The following is a 19,955-nucleotide window of genomic DNA, read 5'->3' on the forward strand; positions in this document are numbered from 1 at the left end:
CACTTGTCGTGACCTGGGGCTATTAAGAAAAGAGAAAAGGTTGACCTTAATTCTAGTGCATCCCATCCATAGAGTTCATTGGAGCGGTCCTAGACTCTACTGAGGCAAGAGTCTTCCTCCTTGAGGCTCGGTTCCAAGCCATGGTGGACCTCATCTCGTGCATGCAAGCCCACCTTCTTGGCACTGCTCACACGTGCCTGCAATTGTTGTGGCACATGGCGGCCTGCACTTACATGGTCCGGCATATGCGGCTCTGCTTCAGGCCCCTGCAGGCCTGGCTGGCGTTGGTCTATGTCCCCAACAGACAGCATGGATTGTGTGATCAGGGTCCCGGACCAGGTACTGTCACCACTCATCTGGTGGAAGAATTCTGCATTGGTGTTGGAGGGAGTTCCCTTCGCGGCTTCATCCCCATTGATGACCCTCATCTCTGATGTCTCAGACCTTGGGTGGGGAGCCCTTTTGAGCTATCTCAGCCCGCAAGGTTGTTGGTCAAGTCATGATCGCTCCTTACACATCAATGTCAGGGAGCTCAGAGTGGTTCACCTGGCCTGCTAAGCCTTCCTACCTCACATAGAAAGCCCAGTGGTCCAGGTCCTGACAGACAGTACAGCAGCTATGTTCTGTATCAACAAGCAAGGCGGAGCCAGATCGTCTGCCCTTTTTCAAGAAGCCCTCAGGCTCTGGGACTTCTGTGTACCACATGACATCCATCTTGTAGCCGCACACCTCCCCAGGGCCAGGAACGCCTTAGCAGGACCTTTTCGTCTCACCATGAGTCATTCTTCCATCTGGAAGTGGTCACCATCATCTTCCAGAGGTGTGGGACTCCCCAGGTGAGCCTGTTCGCGTCCAGGCAGAACAGGAAATGCCATGTTTTCTGCTCAATTCCCAGGATCAACAGAGGCTCCCTGTTGGATGCTTTTCTACTCCCGTGGTTGGGGGCTCTGTAGTACACCTTCCCCCCCAGTGCCGTTAATTCACAGGGTCCTCATGAAGATCAAGCAGGACAGGGTGAAGGTGATCTTCATAGCACCAGGTTGGCCGTGCCAGCACTGGTTCAGCATGCTTCTGTATCTCTTGGTGGCTGCTCCGTTACAGCTACTGCTCAGGCCGGAGCTGCTGTCCCAAAACCACTGCAGTCTTCTGCATCCAAACCTGGCGGCATTGCACCTGACAGCTTGGCTGCTGCATGATTAAATGCAGAGGATCAGGAGTGCTCGGCCACTGTCCAGCAGGTCCTGTTGGGCAGCAGAAGGCCCTCCACCAGAGCGATCTACCTAGCCAAATGGAAGCGGTTTGCTTGTTGGACCTCGGATAAAGGCATTCGGCCAGAGCAGGCCTTGTTGCAGTTAATGCTGGACTACCTTCTGCATCTCAGGCTCCAAGGCCTGTCCCTTTCATCTGTCAAGGTCCACTTGGCCGCTATCTTGGCCTTCCATCTGCCACTTAAGGGTAGGTTGGTTTTTGCCCAGGGCATTACTGCCAGGTTCTTCAAGGGCCTCAAGCGCCTCTACCCGCACATCAGGGACCCTGTTCCTCCATGGGACCTGAATCTTGTGCTGTTGCAGCTCGTGGGGCCCCCCTTCGAGCCTCAGGCTTCCTTCTCTTTCCTTCTCCTTCCTTGGAAGGTTGCATTCTTGGTTGCAATAACATCTGCCCACCAGTCTCTGAGATTAGGGTGCTCACCTTGGAACAGCCCTATACAGTCTTTTACAAAGACAAGGTCCAGCTGCAGCCACACCTGGCTTTCCTGCCCAAGGTGGTTCAGAGTTTCACATGGGCCAGGATGTTTATTTACCTGTCTCTTTTTTCCAAAGCCACGTAAGTCAGAGGAGGAGCGTAGGTTGCATTCCCTAGACGTCCGGAGGGCACTACCCTTCTATATTAAAGGACCAAGCCATTCCGCAAGTCAACACAATTGTTCATGGTGATGGCCAACAGGATGAAAGGTCATCCAGTGTCTGCTCAAAGAATTTCTTCTTGGATCACTGCCCACATTCGTTGCGGCTACAATCAGGCAAAGGTGCCACATCTAGCGATTGTAAATGCCCATTCAAGCCTCTTTGGCAGCTTTCTTAGTCCAAGTGCCTATCCAGGACATCTGTAGGGCGGCCACCTGGTCATCTGTCCACATGTTCACATCCCATTATGCATTTAGCCAGCAGACCTGGGACGGTGCTGGCTTCAGTAAAGCAGTACTGCAAGCAGCTAGACTGTGAACTCTAAGCCCACCTCCTGAGGATACTGCTTGTGAGTCACCTAGAATGGAATCAACATGAAGAGGCACTCGAAGAAGAAAAAATGGTTATCTACCTTTCGTAACTGTTGTTCTTCGAGATGTATTGCTCATGTCCATTCCATTACCTGCCCTTCTACCCCTCTGTCCCGCAAGAAGGATCTGAGAGGGAATAGGGTCAGCGGCTCCTATAATATACTAGCACATGAGTGTGGCACTCAAGGGGACACCACAGCAGACCATACCAATACCACTAAGGCAAAAATCTCCGATGACTGTGCACATGGGTGCGCGCGCAAGCCTAGAATGGAATGGACATGAGCAACAATTCTGGAAGAACAACAGTTACGAAAGGTAGATAATTTTTTTTCTCTGTTTCTTCCAAAATAAGACTAGTGGAATTCACATCCAAGATATATTCTCTATTTCCTCTTAATCAAGAAATCCATTCTTTTCAAAGAAGTGATTCTTCTCTCCTTTTAAGTACTGTATAGCCATGGCAGAAGCCTGATGCTGTCTTTTTGATTTAGGGCTGCACCAGGAGAGGTTTTAAAGCATCTATTTGCAGGGGAGTCTCTAGCACCTTCATGGCAGGGAAGAAAAGATCTGCTGATGAAGACATCTGTGAAAATCTTCCTTTAGGGCTTGCTTCATTCTTATGCCATAGGTTTCTTCAACCTGTCTGCTCTGTTTGTTTATATTCGTTAAAAAATTATTTTTCATGTGTATATAGTATTTATCTTTTCCAGTACCCTCCCTTTCTGTTTTCTTCTTCTTGCTGATTCCAGGAGTAGCTGCAGATTGGAAGGTGGCCATTCCCTGAAAACAGGGAAATTCTGTCTTCCCTGTTAATTGGTGATTTTATGGATTGGCCAGTCTGGAACATTATTCACTTGGAGTTTCTGTGTCATTGTTCATGTATTTTTCAGTTTTGGAGGTAATCCAAGTTGTAAATAAATTGTTTTCTATAATAAGCAGACTTGACTTTAGGCTCAGATAATGTTAGAAAAAACTGAGTTAAAAGCAAGGAACTTTCATTTATGTGAATTATTTCATATTAGAGGAAGCTTGGTATGTATCTTATGTTTTCAAGGTTTGTATATGTACAGTTGTTATCAGTAAAATATTTAAAATTCTTATCAGCATTTAAAAGAATTTCTCTTTTAATTTAAAGAGTAGAAAGCTCTGAATAAAATAAAATTACCTATTTCTGAACCCAGATCTAACTCCTTTTTGTAAAATAATCTTGCATTTCTCAGACATGTAATTCTAAGCCGTGTGTGGATATTTATTGTGCAAAAAATCCCTTTCCAAATAAGAGGAAGATTTTGTTTGTTTTCCCCATCGAATTGCTGAATATCACAATTTTGACATACCTTTGTACCAGAAGACTAATTTGCCATAAAATAAAAAGTTTAACTCTACTTTTGTATTATTTTTTTCATATTATTCCTTTATTACTGACCTAGTTTTTTAATTTAAGCATTTAAAATAGTACACACCATCAGATCTTTCATTTACTTAAGAGATTGGTGTATCTGCATTTTGTGTCTCATTCCCCTCCATTAGCTACATAACCACATTTTATGTGGAGACTTTTTAAAAAGACAATTTCTTACTCAGTAGATTTGCTCCTTTTATTTAGAGTCAAGTGTGCTTGCTTTAGTTAATCCATATCTATAGCAGTATAACTAAGAGCAGAATTTAGCCCCTAAATAAGCTTATACTTCCCCTACTTCTACTGCAGAAAAATATACCTGTGGGAGAGAGCTGAATTCAGTTCTCATCTTGCATCATCAGTTCACTAAGTTCCAGTTGTAGAATCTCTTTCTACTGGTGATAATTACAAGCCAGAAAGAACACGTTTGATTTTCAGACTTCAGGTTGAGTTTGCAGCTGTGGCAGTTAGAAAAGTCATCTTTTCACTAATAAACTGAAAAAATTTGACCTTGGATGTCCCTGAGGCACAAACTTGTACCCCACAGTGCTAACTTCACTTTATACATTTTTTAGAGTATAATTGCACTTTACATGTCCTGTGACGTGAATTTAAATATTTATTTTGCAAAAGGCAATTATAATTGGCCAGTCCAATTGTTGGATGGGTTGATTTACTATTTAACCATTCATGTGGTGTCTTACAAGGCAGTGTTCTGATTCCCAAGAGGATAAACTTAGAAGTTGGATGCCAAATTATCTTGTCAAGTGAGTGATCCAGATCATCACCTTTTAAGATGGAGCACTCACTTTATTCGTGCATACTCCAGCTGAGAGAAACCTATTGATTTTAGCAATGAGGAGTCCTTGTGGCACCTTAGAGACTATAACAAATTTATTTGGGCATACGCTTTCATGGGCTATAACCCACTGCATCTGATGCTGGTGAAGTGGGTTATAGCCCACGAAAGCTTATGCCCAGATAAATTTGTTAGTCTCTGGTGCCACAAGGACTCCTCATTGTTTTTGCTGATACAGATTAACATAGCTACAGTTCTGAAACCTATTCATTTTTAGCTTCTCTTTCAGCCCAGTGTTCAAAACTGTGTAAAGCCCCATATAAAGCAACTACAGTATATGTAGTTTATTTTCTTCTCTATTTTGATAACTAACCTTTATGAAACTTAATAAAATCTCTCCTTCACCATTGTTTCTGCTACACAGGTGCTAACATTAGCACTGATCAATTACCTTTGTCGTTATATGCTGACATATTCAGCACCACATGTGACAGCTAAATGTAGCTCTAGCATTGGGGACAGTAGGAATCAGAAGGCGTACTATGTGTATTGTATTTATTTAATATTTTTAGGTACTAATCATGCAAACAGGTGAGGAGTACTGAGCTGAGAAAGAAAAGTATTTTAAGTATTATAGAAAAGAATTTCAGACCTGCATAAGGTCTGAAATCGTAATATGGTTTTGAGCTGCTAGAGTGAAGGAGAAAGTGTGAGGGAGTATGGTGATGATGCCATTGTCTTATTTGATAGACCAACATTTTCCTGAGGGACAGCTTGGCAGCTTTATTTTCTGAGTTTCGCTTCCACAACTACTACTTGGTGATTAAAGTGAAAAGAGTGATTGAATCAGAAATTGGCTTCTCCATAATAGTATGGTGCACTTACTTTAATAAGATGGCTTCTGTTTGAGTGAAGATCAAAACAAAGCTATTTTCCAAGGCAGTCATTTTTCAGTGGGATGCAGTTTGTCACGGTGGCTCTTCTGCATCAAACAGCATGGCAGCATCTACATTGTTAATAGCTGAATGTATTCCTGTTGTACTCAGCTATGTTTCCTAGGACACAGGAGAAATGTCTCCTGCTTTGAAATGAAGTGTCTCACTTAGCCTTGAAACCATTCTGTGACATCATATTTAAATATAGCAGATGAACAGTATGCCAGACAATTGGTTTGTAGGATGGCCAGCTATAATTCACTTTATACAAATTTTAAAAAATAAATCTAGCAAACACTTGTTAATTCATAAAAGTACAGTACATACAGTACATAAATAATCCAAAATATTCTTCTAGATTATATAGTCAATGGCTGACTGAATTAATGAGACTATAGAAGTTAGATACTTGTGTTGTGAGCAGCCATCACTTTACAGTATAGAGAGCCACTAGTTAAAATTTCGCCATCCAATTGGCTGAATAGAAATAAAGAGCATGGTTTTACTCCCATTGAAGTCAGTAAGAATTTTGTCATCAATGGGAAGCGGATCACACTCAAAGTAATTGTAATGGAGTTTTGTTGTATTATATTAGTATTTGAGCAGCATGCTTCTGCTTTTGTCTCCCAAGTTTATTTTCCATAAAAGCCTGGTTATCATTTATAGTGAGTAGCAGCAAGCTACTGTTAGCTGATGTTATTATATTCTGATCAAACTAACTGTATATAGTAAGCACTGTCAAATGCACAAGCTGGCATGTGGGCGGGGAGGGAGGGAAGAAAAATATTTTTCTCTAATTCCTTTTAGTTACAGTAATCGTAAGGGCTAATTCTAGGCAAAACTTCCTTGTAACAATACTAGATTAAAAAAAAATTCAAACAAGATTTAAGGTGTCTGAGTCCCTTTTAAATTATTTAGTAGATTAAAAATGTATTTCTGATGGGCGGGAAAACAGTTACCTCATTAGAGTGCAGTGTTCATTAATTGTTCAGTGTACACACAAAGTCAGCACACTATTTTATTTGATCACCTGTTGTAGTCTGGAATATGACTTGACGTAATTGTGTGAATTTCCATGTTTGTTGCGTCTCATTAATTTCTAAATCGGATTGCTCACTTTACAAGTGAAATAGTTTTTCCCATTAGCTGTGGATCTGAAAATGAAGCTGTGTCCCTTCTGGTTTCTGCATTGTTGCTAGAAATAAAGATTCTGCAACTGGAACTTAGCCTCTGTACTACAGCTGCATCTGTGTGGGCAAACCCCTGTGCCTGCATGGATGCAGATGCATGATGGGCCCTTAGTTAAGAATTTCATTGATGAGCAAACTTTTTCTCCGTCCAGTTAGAGATGTATGTGTTGTAAGGTGGAAAACCTCTGTTTCACCTCATCGGGGGAAAGAATAGGTTGCCAGTCTAATTGCTTCTATAGTTCTGTAGGAGAAATACCCTGGTTTGTTTGTTTTTTTGGTTTTTTTTTATTTATAAAAACCTTGGCGGAAGTTACTTTTATCATGATATAGAAGAATTGGTCCCTGGAAGTTCTATTTCTGTGCTATTGCGTCTGTTTCTAATTATATAGACACTCATAGTGGGGAAACCTGCTTGGATATGAACTGTGTATTGATTTTTTTTTTTAAAGAAGTTTGAACTTTTTTTTTTTAAATTCCGATTCTGGAAACTGAGTCGGACAACTGTGCCTGAATATTCAACATATTTTCCAAAGATGGCTTTTTTCCCCTGAGCAAATGTCATAAGAGCATACTCTTAAAGAGAGAGTATTTTTTGGTATATTTGCACTTTAAATCTTGTGAGCAATTGTCTGGCCCAATCTTTCATTGTTTATTTACACAAAAGTATTTAAGTGAGAGTTTTGCCTGAGTAAACTGCAGGACTGGACCTCCTAGCTTCTGATTCTGTATATGATGCCTTGTACCTTGGCTGTCCAAAAACTGCCGTTTTATCTTGCACTTAACATGCATTAGACAAAACATTGCTGTTTTGTTTTTAATAGGAGAGAGAAACTCTACAGAAACAGCTGGATGAGGCAAATCGAGAAGCACAAAAGTATCGACAGCAGCTTCTAAAGAAAGAGCAAGAAGCAGAAGCCTATCGGCAGAAATTAGAGGCAATGACCCGTCTCCAGACTAATAAAGAAGCTGTTTAAATATTGAAATGGACATATTGTAAAGTCTCTTACTTTCTGTCAAGAAAACTGCAGTACAATCTTGAACTGTACACTCTATAGGTACAGAAATAGGATTACACAATAGCAAAGATGCTACAGGTTGATAACTGGACTTAAGCCATGAGCTCTGATGAATTTCTTGTAACATAAAAGCTGAATTTAGAAATTGTGAAAAGTATTTAAAATGAAATACTGTAAATAGTTGTTTTTTTTACAGTTCCAAAGTGAGTTGATAAATTTTTTTGAAGGGATCCAGAAACACAAGAAGCCAATGTTTTTGTGAAATTTTGGATTTTAGTATAAATCTAATTTCTGAAAAACAGAACAGTTTTAAGGGTGATGTTGCAGATTAAGATTGACAGTTTGAAAATGAATTAATAGTTATTCCTACTGGGAACAACTTAGACCTCTTTTTGAATAAGACATTTCCTGATGGACATCTTTGTACAACTTTAAGTAGTTGTCTTAGATTTTCTGAAAACCCTTGTTTTAGAAAGTGAAAATTTTATATTTAATTTCCGATATATCCAAGTAGATTTACATGTATATGAAGCTAATATTTTTTAAACTTTTCAGTTTGTACATATGCTGCATGTTTTTATAATTTCTACACACATCTTGCATAGATATTTTTCAGCAAAGATGAGGAAAATTATGAGAAAAAATGTTTAGCCTAAATGTCATTTGAAGTAAGCTAGCAGCCAGTTTTATTGTGAATGGTATATTTCTTGGAAGAATGTAATTTGTAAAAATAAAAAAAACCTTAATTTACGTAATACAGACATTATTTGAAAATGTTGACAGTGGGGGGCATTGAAACTTCACTTTTCTGTGAGTCTTATAACTTTCGTGTGCAAACATTTTTAAAGTACAGAAGTATGAAAGACTGTCTCCACAGGAACCCACATAGCAATTCCTTTTAAATATTCTTAAATTGTTTCACCAATAATCTTCAGATTATCTCAAGGACACATTTTATAAACAGACTTTTTGCATTTAAATTATGCAGCTGGACCTGAAAGTTTGATGTTGTTTTGGTGCTCTTGTTACCTACCATCATTGTGCTTCACTGTGATAAATGTGTCTGTGCAGTGATCTGTATGAATATTTAGCATTTATTTAGTGCTTTACATCTTCAAAGTGTTGTATAATCAGTAAAGAATTAATCCTCACTATGTCCCCTATGGTATGGACATTATTGTCCCCATTTTACAATTGGTATAAGCGTGACACAGAGAGGTTAGGTGATTTGCCCAAGGCCACATAAGTCAGTGGCAGACGCGGGAATAGAACTCAGGAGTTCCTGGCTCCTAGTCCCGTCCTTAGGTCATGCTGCCTTAAGACTGTTCGATGCCGTGTTACATTCAACTTTGAACTATTGTGCGGATTCCTTTTTTGTAAAACATAACTTGTCTTTTATTCGTGCTTTGCTTTGTCTTTCCATGTTTCACTGCTTTTATGATATTGTTTATATAAACTTAAACAAAGTCTAGTTTACCTATACTGTATTCAAAGGCATTGCCCTTAAAACTGTACTCTGGCCTACTTTTTCTATTTTACAATTAAATATCTTTTCCACATATTCATGGTGTAGAATCAAATACATTTAAATTGTTTTATATGTACATTAAAAGATCTGAATTTTTATCATGGTTCTGAACAATATGAAAACACTGTGTTACATGTTAGGTGTTAAGAATATCCTTTGGGGTGGCGGGAAGAGTGAGGAGAGAATTGAATTGGCAAAATATAAATTTATCATTCATTTATCCATTTATCATGAGAGAAAAAAGCTCTAACCAGTATTTTGCAAAAGTTTTAATATAGCAAAAGGGCTTAAGAACAATATATAAGGCAATTTAGCTGCTCTTTGGAAAAACTTTAAGTTTTTAGTGGCTAGTGTGAATAATAGTTACTTAAATTTCACTTAGAAAAGTGCCCTCAGTATACTCTTGCATGGGGCTTGACAGAAATATGTTGTGCAATATTACTAAGTACACAGCATGGAGGCTAGTGCGAGAAGAAGCAGCCCCTACAGACTTCAGTTAGGCGACTCATGATTAAGGACTGCAGGACTGAGCCTGTGTCTTGCAGCGTATGCAAAAGAATAACTCCTTGTACCTGTAAACACATCCAAACTTTCCATTGTCCCAGAGCTTGGCTACCAGCGCCTAGATATGCCAAGGATTGGTGCTTTCTAAGTACTAAGGCCCTGTCCGTGTTAGAAAAGTCTGTTGTAGTTTGTGCTGCACTGGTGTAAACATACATTGTTTTTTCTGCCCTGTGTTCACACTAGCATGGTGCTTCATTGCCGTCTCGGTACATGTTCCAGAGTTGTTCTTCAAGTAGTGTCCCTAGGAGTGCTCCAGTTCAGGCGTGCTCACGCCTCATGCGCTTTGATTGGAAACTTGGCAGTAGTGCCCATTGTGTCCTACACATCCTCATGCCCTGCACTGAGGACATATGGGGTTGCCTGGGCAAACCCACCTTCACAGTCCGAGAGAGTGTGCTAATGTGTCTGCTTTACTATTCAAAGCTTGTCCTTAGTCTAGTTATTTTTTTTTCCTTTTCCTTTAATTTAATTTTATGCTTATTTCATTTTGTAGGGGGATTTGTTCTATAATCCCTTCACCTCTAGGGGGGGCTTTTTCTTTTGAGATCCGCTGTCTTGAGTTTCAATCATCGCCTGACTAGCCAGGAAGCTATCCTGGTCAGTGACTGGCACTCCTGGTGTACCTATAGCTTTGGGGGAAACTTACATCCCTCAGAAGCGTACTATCCAGCTTTTAAAAGCAGAGCCAGGAAGAATTGGGAGATAACACTACATCATTATGACAGGTTTCAGAGCAGCAGTTGTGTTAGTCTGTATTCGCAAAAAGAAAAGGAGGACTAGTGGCACCTTAGAGACTAACCAATTTATTTGAGCATAAGCTTTCGTGAGCTACAGCTCACTTCATCCGATGCATCATCCAATGAAGTGAGCTGTAGCTCACGAAAGCTTATGCTCAAATAAATTGGTTAGTCTCTAAGGTGCCACTAGTCCTCCTTTTCTTTTTGCGACTACATCATTAAGAGCTTAAGTTTTATCTCCATCTGGCCTTGGGTCCAGGCATCAGCTTCTGAGAGACCATAGTGCCCTGTCAACATCTGCACTCACCCAGACTTAGGAGAGATCCTTGGAGGACTCATTCTCATTTTTAAAGAAAATGAGAAAGCCTCAGTCTTCTCAAAGTAAGACCATATTGGAGACCTCAAGTCCTGCTCTGGGTACCACTGAGGCTTCAGGTGCTGTCAGTGTTGACCCTGTGCATGGAGCTCCAAGCTTTTCTAAGGCTAAATGCACCAAACATGCCTCAGTATCGATATCCTGCACCGTATTGCAGAAGCAGGACATTGCAGCAAAGGAATTTAAATCCTCTACTTCTAAAAGGGTGATACCTACAACTCCCTCAGTACTTTCCATGAGTAAGCCAGCCACCAAGACATCCTCAGTACTGTGCAGACGTCCCATTTCTGATACTGTCTCAAATCCTCCTAAGCCATCTTCGTCGGAGCCATCTACTTCCATTGTGTGAGACTTACCAGAGCAGTCTATGCCTGTGGTACCAACTGTGGAACCTTGCCATGTGCCAACAAATCCAGTACCACAGGAATTCAGATACTCCAGGGACTTATTCATATTAGATGAGCTGGAGTCTCCCCGGCTAGTGGGTACTGCTTGTCTGTTGGTACCACGAGTGACACAGTCACCAAGATTGGACCTTTCCTCAGTACCATTCCGATTCTCCAACCCTCTGAGAGTGGTAGAGTTCCTCCTTCAGATGAGAAGGAGTTCTCTTCTGACTTCCAAATCTCAGTGCAGGATTCCCATATTCACCAAAGGGACCTCCCACCTGACACTTTTGGGGAAAGAGGAGAGCTATACCCAGGACTGACCCACATCCTTTCACACTGGTTCAATCACCATTGGGTGCCACTCCCATGCCTTATGAACTCACTCAGTGGCCATACTGGGATCCTTAGGCTGCACATTCTCCTACCCCATCTATCCCTCCTCTGTTACATCAAGGGCAGGAATCCTTTGAAGAGCAGGAGGCCAAAGCAAATAAGGAAGCTTTTCTGCAAATATCTCCTCATCTCCAGATGAGACGGTAATGCCTGCTCCAGCTTCTCTGGCTGAGGATTTCAGACAGTTTCAGGACTGAATGAAATGTACGCAGACTCCTTACAGATCGCCTTAGAGGAGGTTAGAGAGTTGTAGCATACGTGCCCGCACGTTCTTCAGTGGACTTTCTGTGCTTGAGTTGCCTTGCCAATTAATGAGGCTCTATTGGACGCTGCGAAGTTCATCTGTCAGAGCCTAGCACTGACCTGCAAGAGTGCCAACAAAAAATATTATGTCCTGGCTGAGGACTCCGAACTTTTATTTTCCTATCCTGCACCTAATTTCCTGGTTATGGAAGCAGTGAATGAACATGGCAAGCAGCAGCATGTAAAATCTATACCTGATAAGAAACAAAAATGTCCTGACCTATTTGGCTGTAAGAACTACTTGTCTGTGACACTTCAGTTTACGATCACAAATTACTAGGCTTTTAGAGCAAAACATAACCATACACATTATTCTAAGTCTACCACCTTTATTGAGCACTTCCTGACAGAACATCACGAGCAACGTCTGTCTATTATTAACAAGGCCAACCGTTAGCTAGGACCTCACTGAGGGCCTCTTTAGACACAGTTGATACTGTGTCTCACTCCATTTCTACAGCAGTGGTCATGCATAGAACATCCTTACTCCAGCTGTCTGAGTTCCCAAGAGAGGTCCAAAACAAGATCAAGGTCCTCCCCTTTGATGGATTAAAACTTTTCCTGGAAAGCACCGACAAAGCCTTGCAGGAATTCCATTCCTTCTGCTTGAAAAGTTGGGGAAATGGGAGTTTTAATGGTGGACCCTCCCTCTATGGTGGTTTTTTAAGGACACAGTCTCATTACAGCCACATCCTAAATGACTACCTAGAGTATTGTCTGAATTTCATATCAGTCAAGTCATCCATCTCCCAGTTTTCTTCCTGAAACCACATCAGAGCAAGGAAGATGCTACCTTCTATATCCTGGATGTCAGGAGGGCACTAGCCTTTTATTTGGACAGAAATAAATCATTTAGAAAATTTTCAAGACTGTTCATGTCAATTGCTGGCTAGTCCAAAAGGTCCACAATCTGCACCCAGAGACTCCAGATGGATTTCTGGATGTATTATTTCTTGTTATGGATCTGCCAATTTACAGCCTCCTCTGAGGATTTTAGCCCATTCCATGGTGTCTCTCTCTTCCTCTACAGCATTACTCAAATGTTCCCGTTGTTGAAGTCTGCAAGGTTGCAACTTGGTCTTCGATGCATATATTCTCCCAGTGCTACATGTTGGTTCATTCTTCTAGAACAGATGCTGTTCTTGGAAAAGCAGTTTTGTCTTCAGTATTGGACTCAACTCTAAAGCTCCCTCCTCCTGTTGAGGATATTGCTCAGAAATCACCTGAGTGGAGCACCCATAGGTACACTACTCGAAGAAGGAGAGTTTGCTCACCTTGCACAGTAACTGGAGTTCTTCAAGAAGTGTCCACCTATGGATGCGCCATAGTTTCTTCTATGGGACTTTGCGGTGGAGAAGAAACTGAGGGTCATTTGCCTGTGCAGCCCTATATGTCCTCAGTGCTGGGCATGAGGATGTGTAGGATGCATGCATGAGCCAAAGGGGCACTACTATCGGTAATCTCTGATCAGAGGCTCATGGAGTGTAAGCACACTTGAAGTGAAAATTCTGAAGCGGAGCACCCATAGGGACACCCACCTCAAAGAACTCCGGTTACTGCACAAGGTGAGTAACCTCTCCTTCCTGGCTCTGTTCCATGTCATGTTTTGTTCTTGGTACTTGTTGATCAGGATTGTAGATACCGCTAGCAGGCTAGGAGAATTGTGGGAGGAGAGGTTAAACTCCCACAATTCCCATGGGGGTACAGTAGGCCCCATGACAGCACCATTTCAATACTGTTCTATCAACATGGAGATTCATTTTTGTACTATGTATTTGCTGTGTTTTAACATACATTTCCATTTCTTGTTGGAAAAACAAATAAAGGTTATCAGATCATGTCAAAACACGATCCTGGTCTTCCAAATCTTGCTTATTCTGCAGGGTGAATTCCATCAAATAACAATGAGCTCCTATTAAAAAAAACAACCTATAACAAAACAAAAACAAAACCACTTCTCCTTTCTTGCAGGAAAGGTAGAATTTTAAAGGGACCAGACTGTTCATTAATCTTCTGTGTGTGCTATGTAACTTAATAAGGATGAGATTTCCAACTTTGCATGTATCACAGAAATCTGGTTGGCTGCTGCGGGGCCAGTTTTAGCACAGTTGTCATCAAATTCAGTACATAATGAATCAAGATGGCAATCAGCAGTGCAGAGCCATTGCTTGGAGCCTGTTTGGTCCACCACTGGAGGTTCCAGGAGAATCTTGTTCCCTGACAGGCGAGTCTCTTGGTGGTTTGATAGGACTTCATAAAATTATTTTCTACAACATAGTATCCACAAACTCAGATAGAAGGCATTATCTGGGTGGTAGATAATCTGGTAATCCAGGCTCAACCACTCCTGTTGTGAGGAAATTCCTTATATTTTTTGTGGATAAGATTGATCAGACTAAGGATGAGTTGACTGCTGTTGTGCCAGAGCAAGGTTTTGGGGAGATAAAGGCCTTATCTTCCCAACTAGAATGTCAATTAGCAGTGCTCATAAAAGTACTGGAGGTGTTGAGACAATTTTTTGCTCCTCACCCCCTTCCTGTCTTGTGAAGGCTAGTGGGGAAGTAACTTAGTGCTGTGCTGGTGGAGATTGTCAACATCTTTCTTAGAGAGGGCAAGACTCCCTTTTGTTTTGAAGGAAGTCTTAGTAAAGCCTCTGCTCACAAAATCATTGCTTGATGTTAAGAATCTGGCTAATTCTTTTTTGAATGTCTTCTGCATATTCCCACTCATGGGATGCACCATCTTAGACAGTGGAACTTTCTCATAGCATTCCCCTTTAGAGCGCTCACACGCCCTTCCTACCCCTCTCTTCATTGTTTCGAATGTTCTGAGGGCGAGGCTAGAATAGGGGGCATGGTGCTCTTTGCTGACTCAGTTCCTTCCAACCATAGCAGCAGATGGACACAAACCTCTCTGGATCCCTTGCTTAGTAGTATTTTAGCTTAGTAAAGTTACGGTTTATTATTTTGTTTAGCCTTAGGTTAAGTTACCTTAGTAGTTTAGAAAAGTTACTGAGAGATCATTAGTTTCATTTACCAGTTCCATGGTGGATCCAAAGTTGAAGAGACTTGGTTTTAAAAGGTGTGCATCTTCTCCAGAGGTCTTCCTGGCATTGAATGCTCATCCTAGATGCCTAGTTTGTCTTGGTGAGAGCCACTCTCCTTTGAGATGCTCTGACTGCAGCACCTTCACCTTCCAAGCACACAAAGAATAGCAGAACAGGCTACAATCTTTATTCCTTCTAGAAGCTTGGGGTGCAAAGCTTCCTGGATCCAGCACCACTAAAGGATCTGATCTTAAGGAAAAAAGGCCAGTATTGGCTTCAGATACTTCTGAGTCTAAGAAAAAGACTGTTTTGTAAAAGGTACGAGTCTCAGCTCCAGGATCCATTCCCAAGTCACTGGATCAGACTTTTAAGCACTTACCACTGAAGCCTGTGTCAGCCTCTAAGGTAAGAGCCAAACCATGATAGAAGTCATTGGGTCTGACTCTCTCAGTTCTGAAGAAGACGATACTGCAGGACGAGATGGCTCTGATTGCTGAAATTAAATCATAATTGGGAGGCTCCTTGGATCTGCCAGAAGAGGAGCAGAGACTAATGGATCCTAAACCAAAGACTAAAGTTTTAGAGTGGGATTTATCTCACAAGGTTACTCCCTTGTTCAGAGGACCAACATAAGTTGGTGAATGCTTTAATAACTGAAAGCCAGACATGTCAAAATGTGCACTCAGAGCTTCTTTCATTGTTTCAGGTTTGGCAGTGAGGGCAACACCTCTGTTATGTTACTCTATAGACATGTATCACTGAAGTCTTCTCCTCTTCCTCCTGAAATGAAATCTAAAATAGAGAATCTTCCCGTTGAAAGCCAATGGGCTATTTAGTAAGATGGTGCATGAAATATTGGAAAAGATTAAACATGATCCAGAGCAAGATCTTTGGGTCTCTTTCAACCTTATGAAAGAGGAATCCCTGGATCATTTTTTAGCTACCATACAGAGTTTTATCCTCCATCTTTATTGTCTTACTATGTCCAGAAAAAACAACCACAACAGTAATCACCTTCTTCTTTCAACCTTAGCCTCAAGTGAGAGCAAAGTATTATTCAGCTTCAGTTTCTCTTCTAAATGTCAGGCCTCAAGTTTGAAATAAGATCAAGACCTTCAGACTAATCGGCAATGAACTTTCCTCCCCATCCTTTGGAAACTGGCTTTCCTGTTTCATCAGCCCATGAAATTTATTGCATTGGACTAATGGATTCTAGAGATGATAGAAAAAGGCAATCCCATTCAGTTCAAAATCCTTCCTTCTCTCAACCCTTTCCTATTCTGGGACTTCTGTTATGAAAGCATGTTAAGATCAGAAATTCAGTCTCTGGTACAGTTAGGAGCAATGGCAGAGATATTATGGGAGTTCATGAATTAGAGCTTTTATTCCAGATATTTCCTGATACCAAAGAAAGATGGAGGTCTTTGTACAATACTGGACTTGAGCAAGCTTATATCACAAAGTTCCGTTTCCAAATGTTGACATTAGCATTTAGTAATTGCCTGCCTTTCAACCTAGATTTGTTTGCAGTTTAGAATCTAAAGGATGCATATTTCTATGATATTGTATCATTGCAAATATCTCTGTCACAGTGGGGCAAGATCATTTCCGTTCTAATGCCCACAAGAGTGTATTTTAGACCACTTTGAATTTTTGTTTACTCTTATCAAGATGATTGATTCCTCAAAGACTCATTGAAAGAACGCTTAAGCTTATCTTAATAAGACTAAAGAATTTTGAAAGTCCCTTAGACTTTTTTTGGTACACTGACAACTACAAAAGTCATGCTCTTTCTTCACAGTCATGCACTATGTGGGTTAGACAATTTATAGAAGAGGGATATAGGATTGAATCTAACACTCGACCAGAACATTGACTACCTCTTTTGTGTTGAGAGATGTAAGGCTTCCACGTGGAGCTCTAGTCATACTTTTACAAAACACTATTCCCAAGACTTCCAACCCTATTAAATTAGGACTCCCAAGTCCCACCATCTGTTCATGGAATACCACTTGCCAAACTATCCTGAGTAGGACTATGCCAAGGACTATCAAAGAAGAACTGCGGTTCTTCAAAGTGGACTCTGCATAAACACACTCCCTGCTTACCTTTCCCTCTTCTTCGCAGGTCTTTAAAATTGTCTGAGGAAGCAGTGGAAACATCTGAGAACTTGGAAAAAAGGGATAGGAGGGGCATGTGAGCACTCTAACAGGACAGTTCTACCATCTAAACTGCACTGGCCAGCGCATCCCATGAGTGTCAGAGTCCATCTCGAAGAACTCCAGTTACAAGTAACTTCTATTTCTCACCCTTTATTGCATGTTCCATTTTTCAGTCAGATTGCTGAAATGGGATGTGCAAGAAAATGCTCAATATCTAGATTCCTCTGATCTCCTTGACCTTTGTCAATTTGATTATAGACTTGGCTTCAGCACAGATTACTATAGTCACATTGGTCTTCTCTCTTCCTGGTCAGGACTCAGAAACAGCTTGTATGTGCTTATATGCCATACTGTCACATCATCTTGTTCCATCCCACCATCAGTTTCACGGGCCAGTCAGAGCTGCTCTATGTGCTGATGGACAGCTTATATTTTCCATTTAAATATTGTTTTTAAAAATTCTAATATTTTACCCACTCCATGACCTTGGTGGAATTAGTCCTGAATTTCAGCTGAGCAAGGGAGAGAAGACTAAGGTCAAATTAGTTGCAACAGTGCAGACCCACTCTGGTGTCACTAACTGTCTTCAACAGAAAGATTACACATGTCTGAGGAAGGAAGGGACACTGTGAAATCTTTGTTCTTCGTGATGTTGTATGAAAAAAGGCACCCAACTTCCTCTTCAGATCCTCGTTTGAATTTGTAGAGCTGGCAGTTAGAAAAAGAATGTTGTATACTCAGAAAATTTGTCCTGGAAATCATTCTGAGACAGTAAATATGGATTGCCATGATGCTATTTTTACAAGAATTATTTTCAAGAGCAGTACTGAACTTTAATTGGTGCTTAATTGACATATAGGACTGTGTGTGGAGCCTGTGCACTGGGTAAAAACTATTTTTAACATGAAATTGGACAGTATGTGACATTTTCATGTCTCTTTGGAATTTGTAGCTGATACAGTATCAGTAAAGAATAGAGAAACCCAGCAATAGAGTGAAATGTTACCTGTTGATTAGGCACTGCTCCAATTGAACTGTTTCACAATCAAAATAACGTCCATGTCCTTGCATCTTGCAAAACTTAAATACAGTTTAATCATTGTAAACGCCTAGAAATGATAACAAATTCAGCTCTAGCCTGTAAAGTGATAGTGGAAACATTCGTGTCCATATGGAGGGTTTCCCAAGGCTTTGGCAACACAGACCTATTTAGCAAATAACTAAAAAAAAAAAAAAAAAAAGGCTTTTCTATTCACACTGCTTCCTGTGAGCAAATATTCCATCCTTCTTGGTCTATAACCAAATCAGTTTGAGTGCAAGGTAACTAACAGAGAATTGTTGTTTACTGCAGGTAATATTTGCCATGTGTGCATTTCATTATCATCTATCTAACTTATACCCCTCCTGAATAAGACCTACTATTTGTTCTTTCCTACACTGAATGAAAAATGCTTGTTCACATGGTGTCATTTTGGAGTGAGAGACGTAAGATAAATGTCATGCGAAAGATTTATTACGTGTAGCCTAGGTCCGAAAACATGTTGGAGTAAAATATTGCTCTATGTTTGTTGTTCCATGTTGAAATCATAAATGTAATCAGCAGCCCACTTTATTAAAGAAACTTGTTGGAGGCTTATAATAAGATCTGGAATCAGAGAAAATTAACACACTGCCTTTACATGGTTTTAAAACCTTTTAAAATATTTGGAAAGGTTTTATAAGTGTGTGGATCTGAATAGTAATACGTAGCTCTTATATGGTGTTTTTTCGTCGGTAGGTCTCAAAGCACCTCATGCTATTTAATGTTTTTAGTCTCTCAATACCCCAGGGAGGTGGGGAAATATTAGTCTCCCCATTTTACAGATGGGGATCTGAGACACGGAGAGGCTGCTAAGTGGTATGCCTACAGGAAGTCTGTGGGAGAGCAAGGAATTGAACCCAGATCTCAGGTTATTACCGCAACTATTGGACCATCTTGCTGTCTGTATTACAAATAAAGGAATACATACAGTCTCTTGGAAATGTGCCCATAATTCAATCACATAAGTGAAATGACTGCTGTTCGTTTGTTACACTAGACTCCTGAGGCCCCAGTAAGGGATCAGGGACCCCTTGTGCTAGGAACTGTACAGACATATACCCCTTTGTCATTAGTTTTCAGTAGTACATACTGGAAATAAGGAATAAATCCTTTTAGAGCCAGATGCTTTAAGCATGGGTGTGTTATGGGATCAGGTAGCCCCTTTCTCTCCTTGAGATTCATGGTGAGGAAGCAGCTATTGGAGATGCTGAGAGCATTGGGGTGCCTGCTAGCACTACCAGCAGCATTTAGTGCCCCAGAGGAGGCTGATCTAAGTGGGGTCAGGGCATGATTATCTGCTCTGCTCACCAGCAAAGCAGTTGCAGAGCTCGTAGCTACCACAGAAATACCTCAGGTTAGATCTGGTGTGGAACAGGCTGGCTTAGGGCTGAGAGAGGTGGTGGGCTGTGAATTCTCTGCATCGTTCCCCCGTTCCCATTAAAGATGTGGACGTTCCTTACATAAATACTGAGTCTGGATCCTCTGAGGGAAGTTCTGGGGGCAGCCAGCAAGTGGTGGTTGCCCTGGTGGCACAGAATCAATGGAGATGTGCTACCATAGAGGGGGTCAATAGGAGGCAGTGCAGAGTCACAGAGACTCCATAGAATTAGAGTGACCCTTTTCGCCAGCAGTTCCACAGGATCTGTGGATTTTGTGATCTGTCTCCCCTGTTCATTCTCCTGAAGGGCAAGTTCCCAGCCCATATTCCAAGGGGACAATCTGGAGGACTCTCTGTGAGAAGAAACTCAATGTGTTTCCT

The 19,955-nt window shown here is 41.1% G+C and overlaps 1 protein-coding gene across 5 annotated transcripts in view; it reads left to right on the plus strand.

Moving 5' to 3' along the window:
- The window catches only part of GABPB1 (GA binding protein transcription factor subunit beta 1), a 37,534-nt gene extending 28,236 nt beyond the window's left edge, over positions 1–9,298 (plus strand). For all 5 annotated transcript variants that reach the window (XM_073304016.2, XM_073304017.2, XM_073304020.2 and 2 more), the window contains exon 9: positions 7,423–9,298. In XM_073304016.2, the coding sequence (XP_073160117.1) occupies positions 7,423–7,575 (153 nt within the window). In that variant the 3' untranslated portion in view covers positions 7,576–9,298. The remainder of the gene's footprint in view (positions 1–7,422) is intronic.
- The last annotated feature ends 10,657 nt before the right edge of the window (positions 9,299–19,955 follow it).

The sequence above is a fragment of the Lepidochelys kempii genome, chromosome 10, assembly GCF_965140285.1.
Source record: "Lepidochelys kempii isolate rLepKem1 chromosome 10, rLepKem1.hap1, whole genome shotgun sequence".
Classification (NCBI taxonomy): Eukaryota; Metazoa; Chordata; order Testudines; family Cheloniidae; genus Lepidochelys; species Lepidochelys kempii.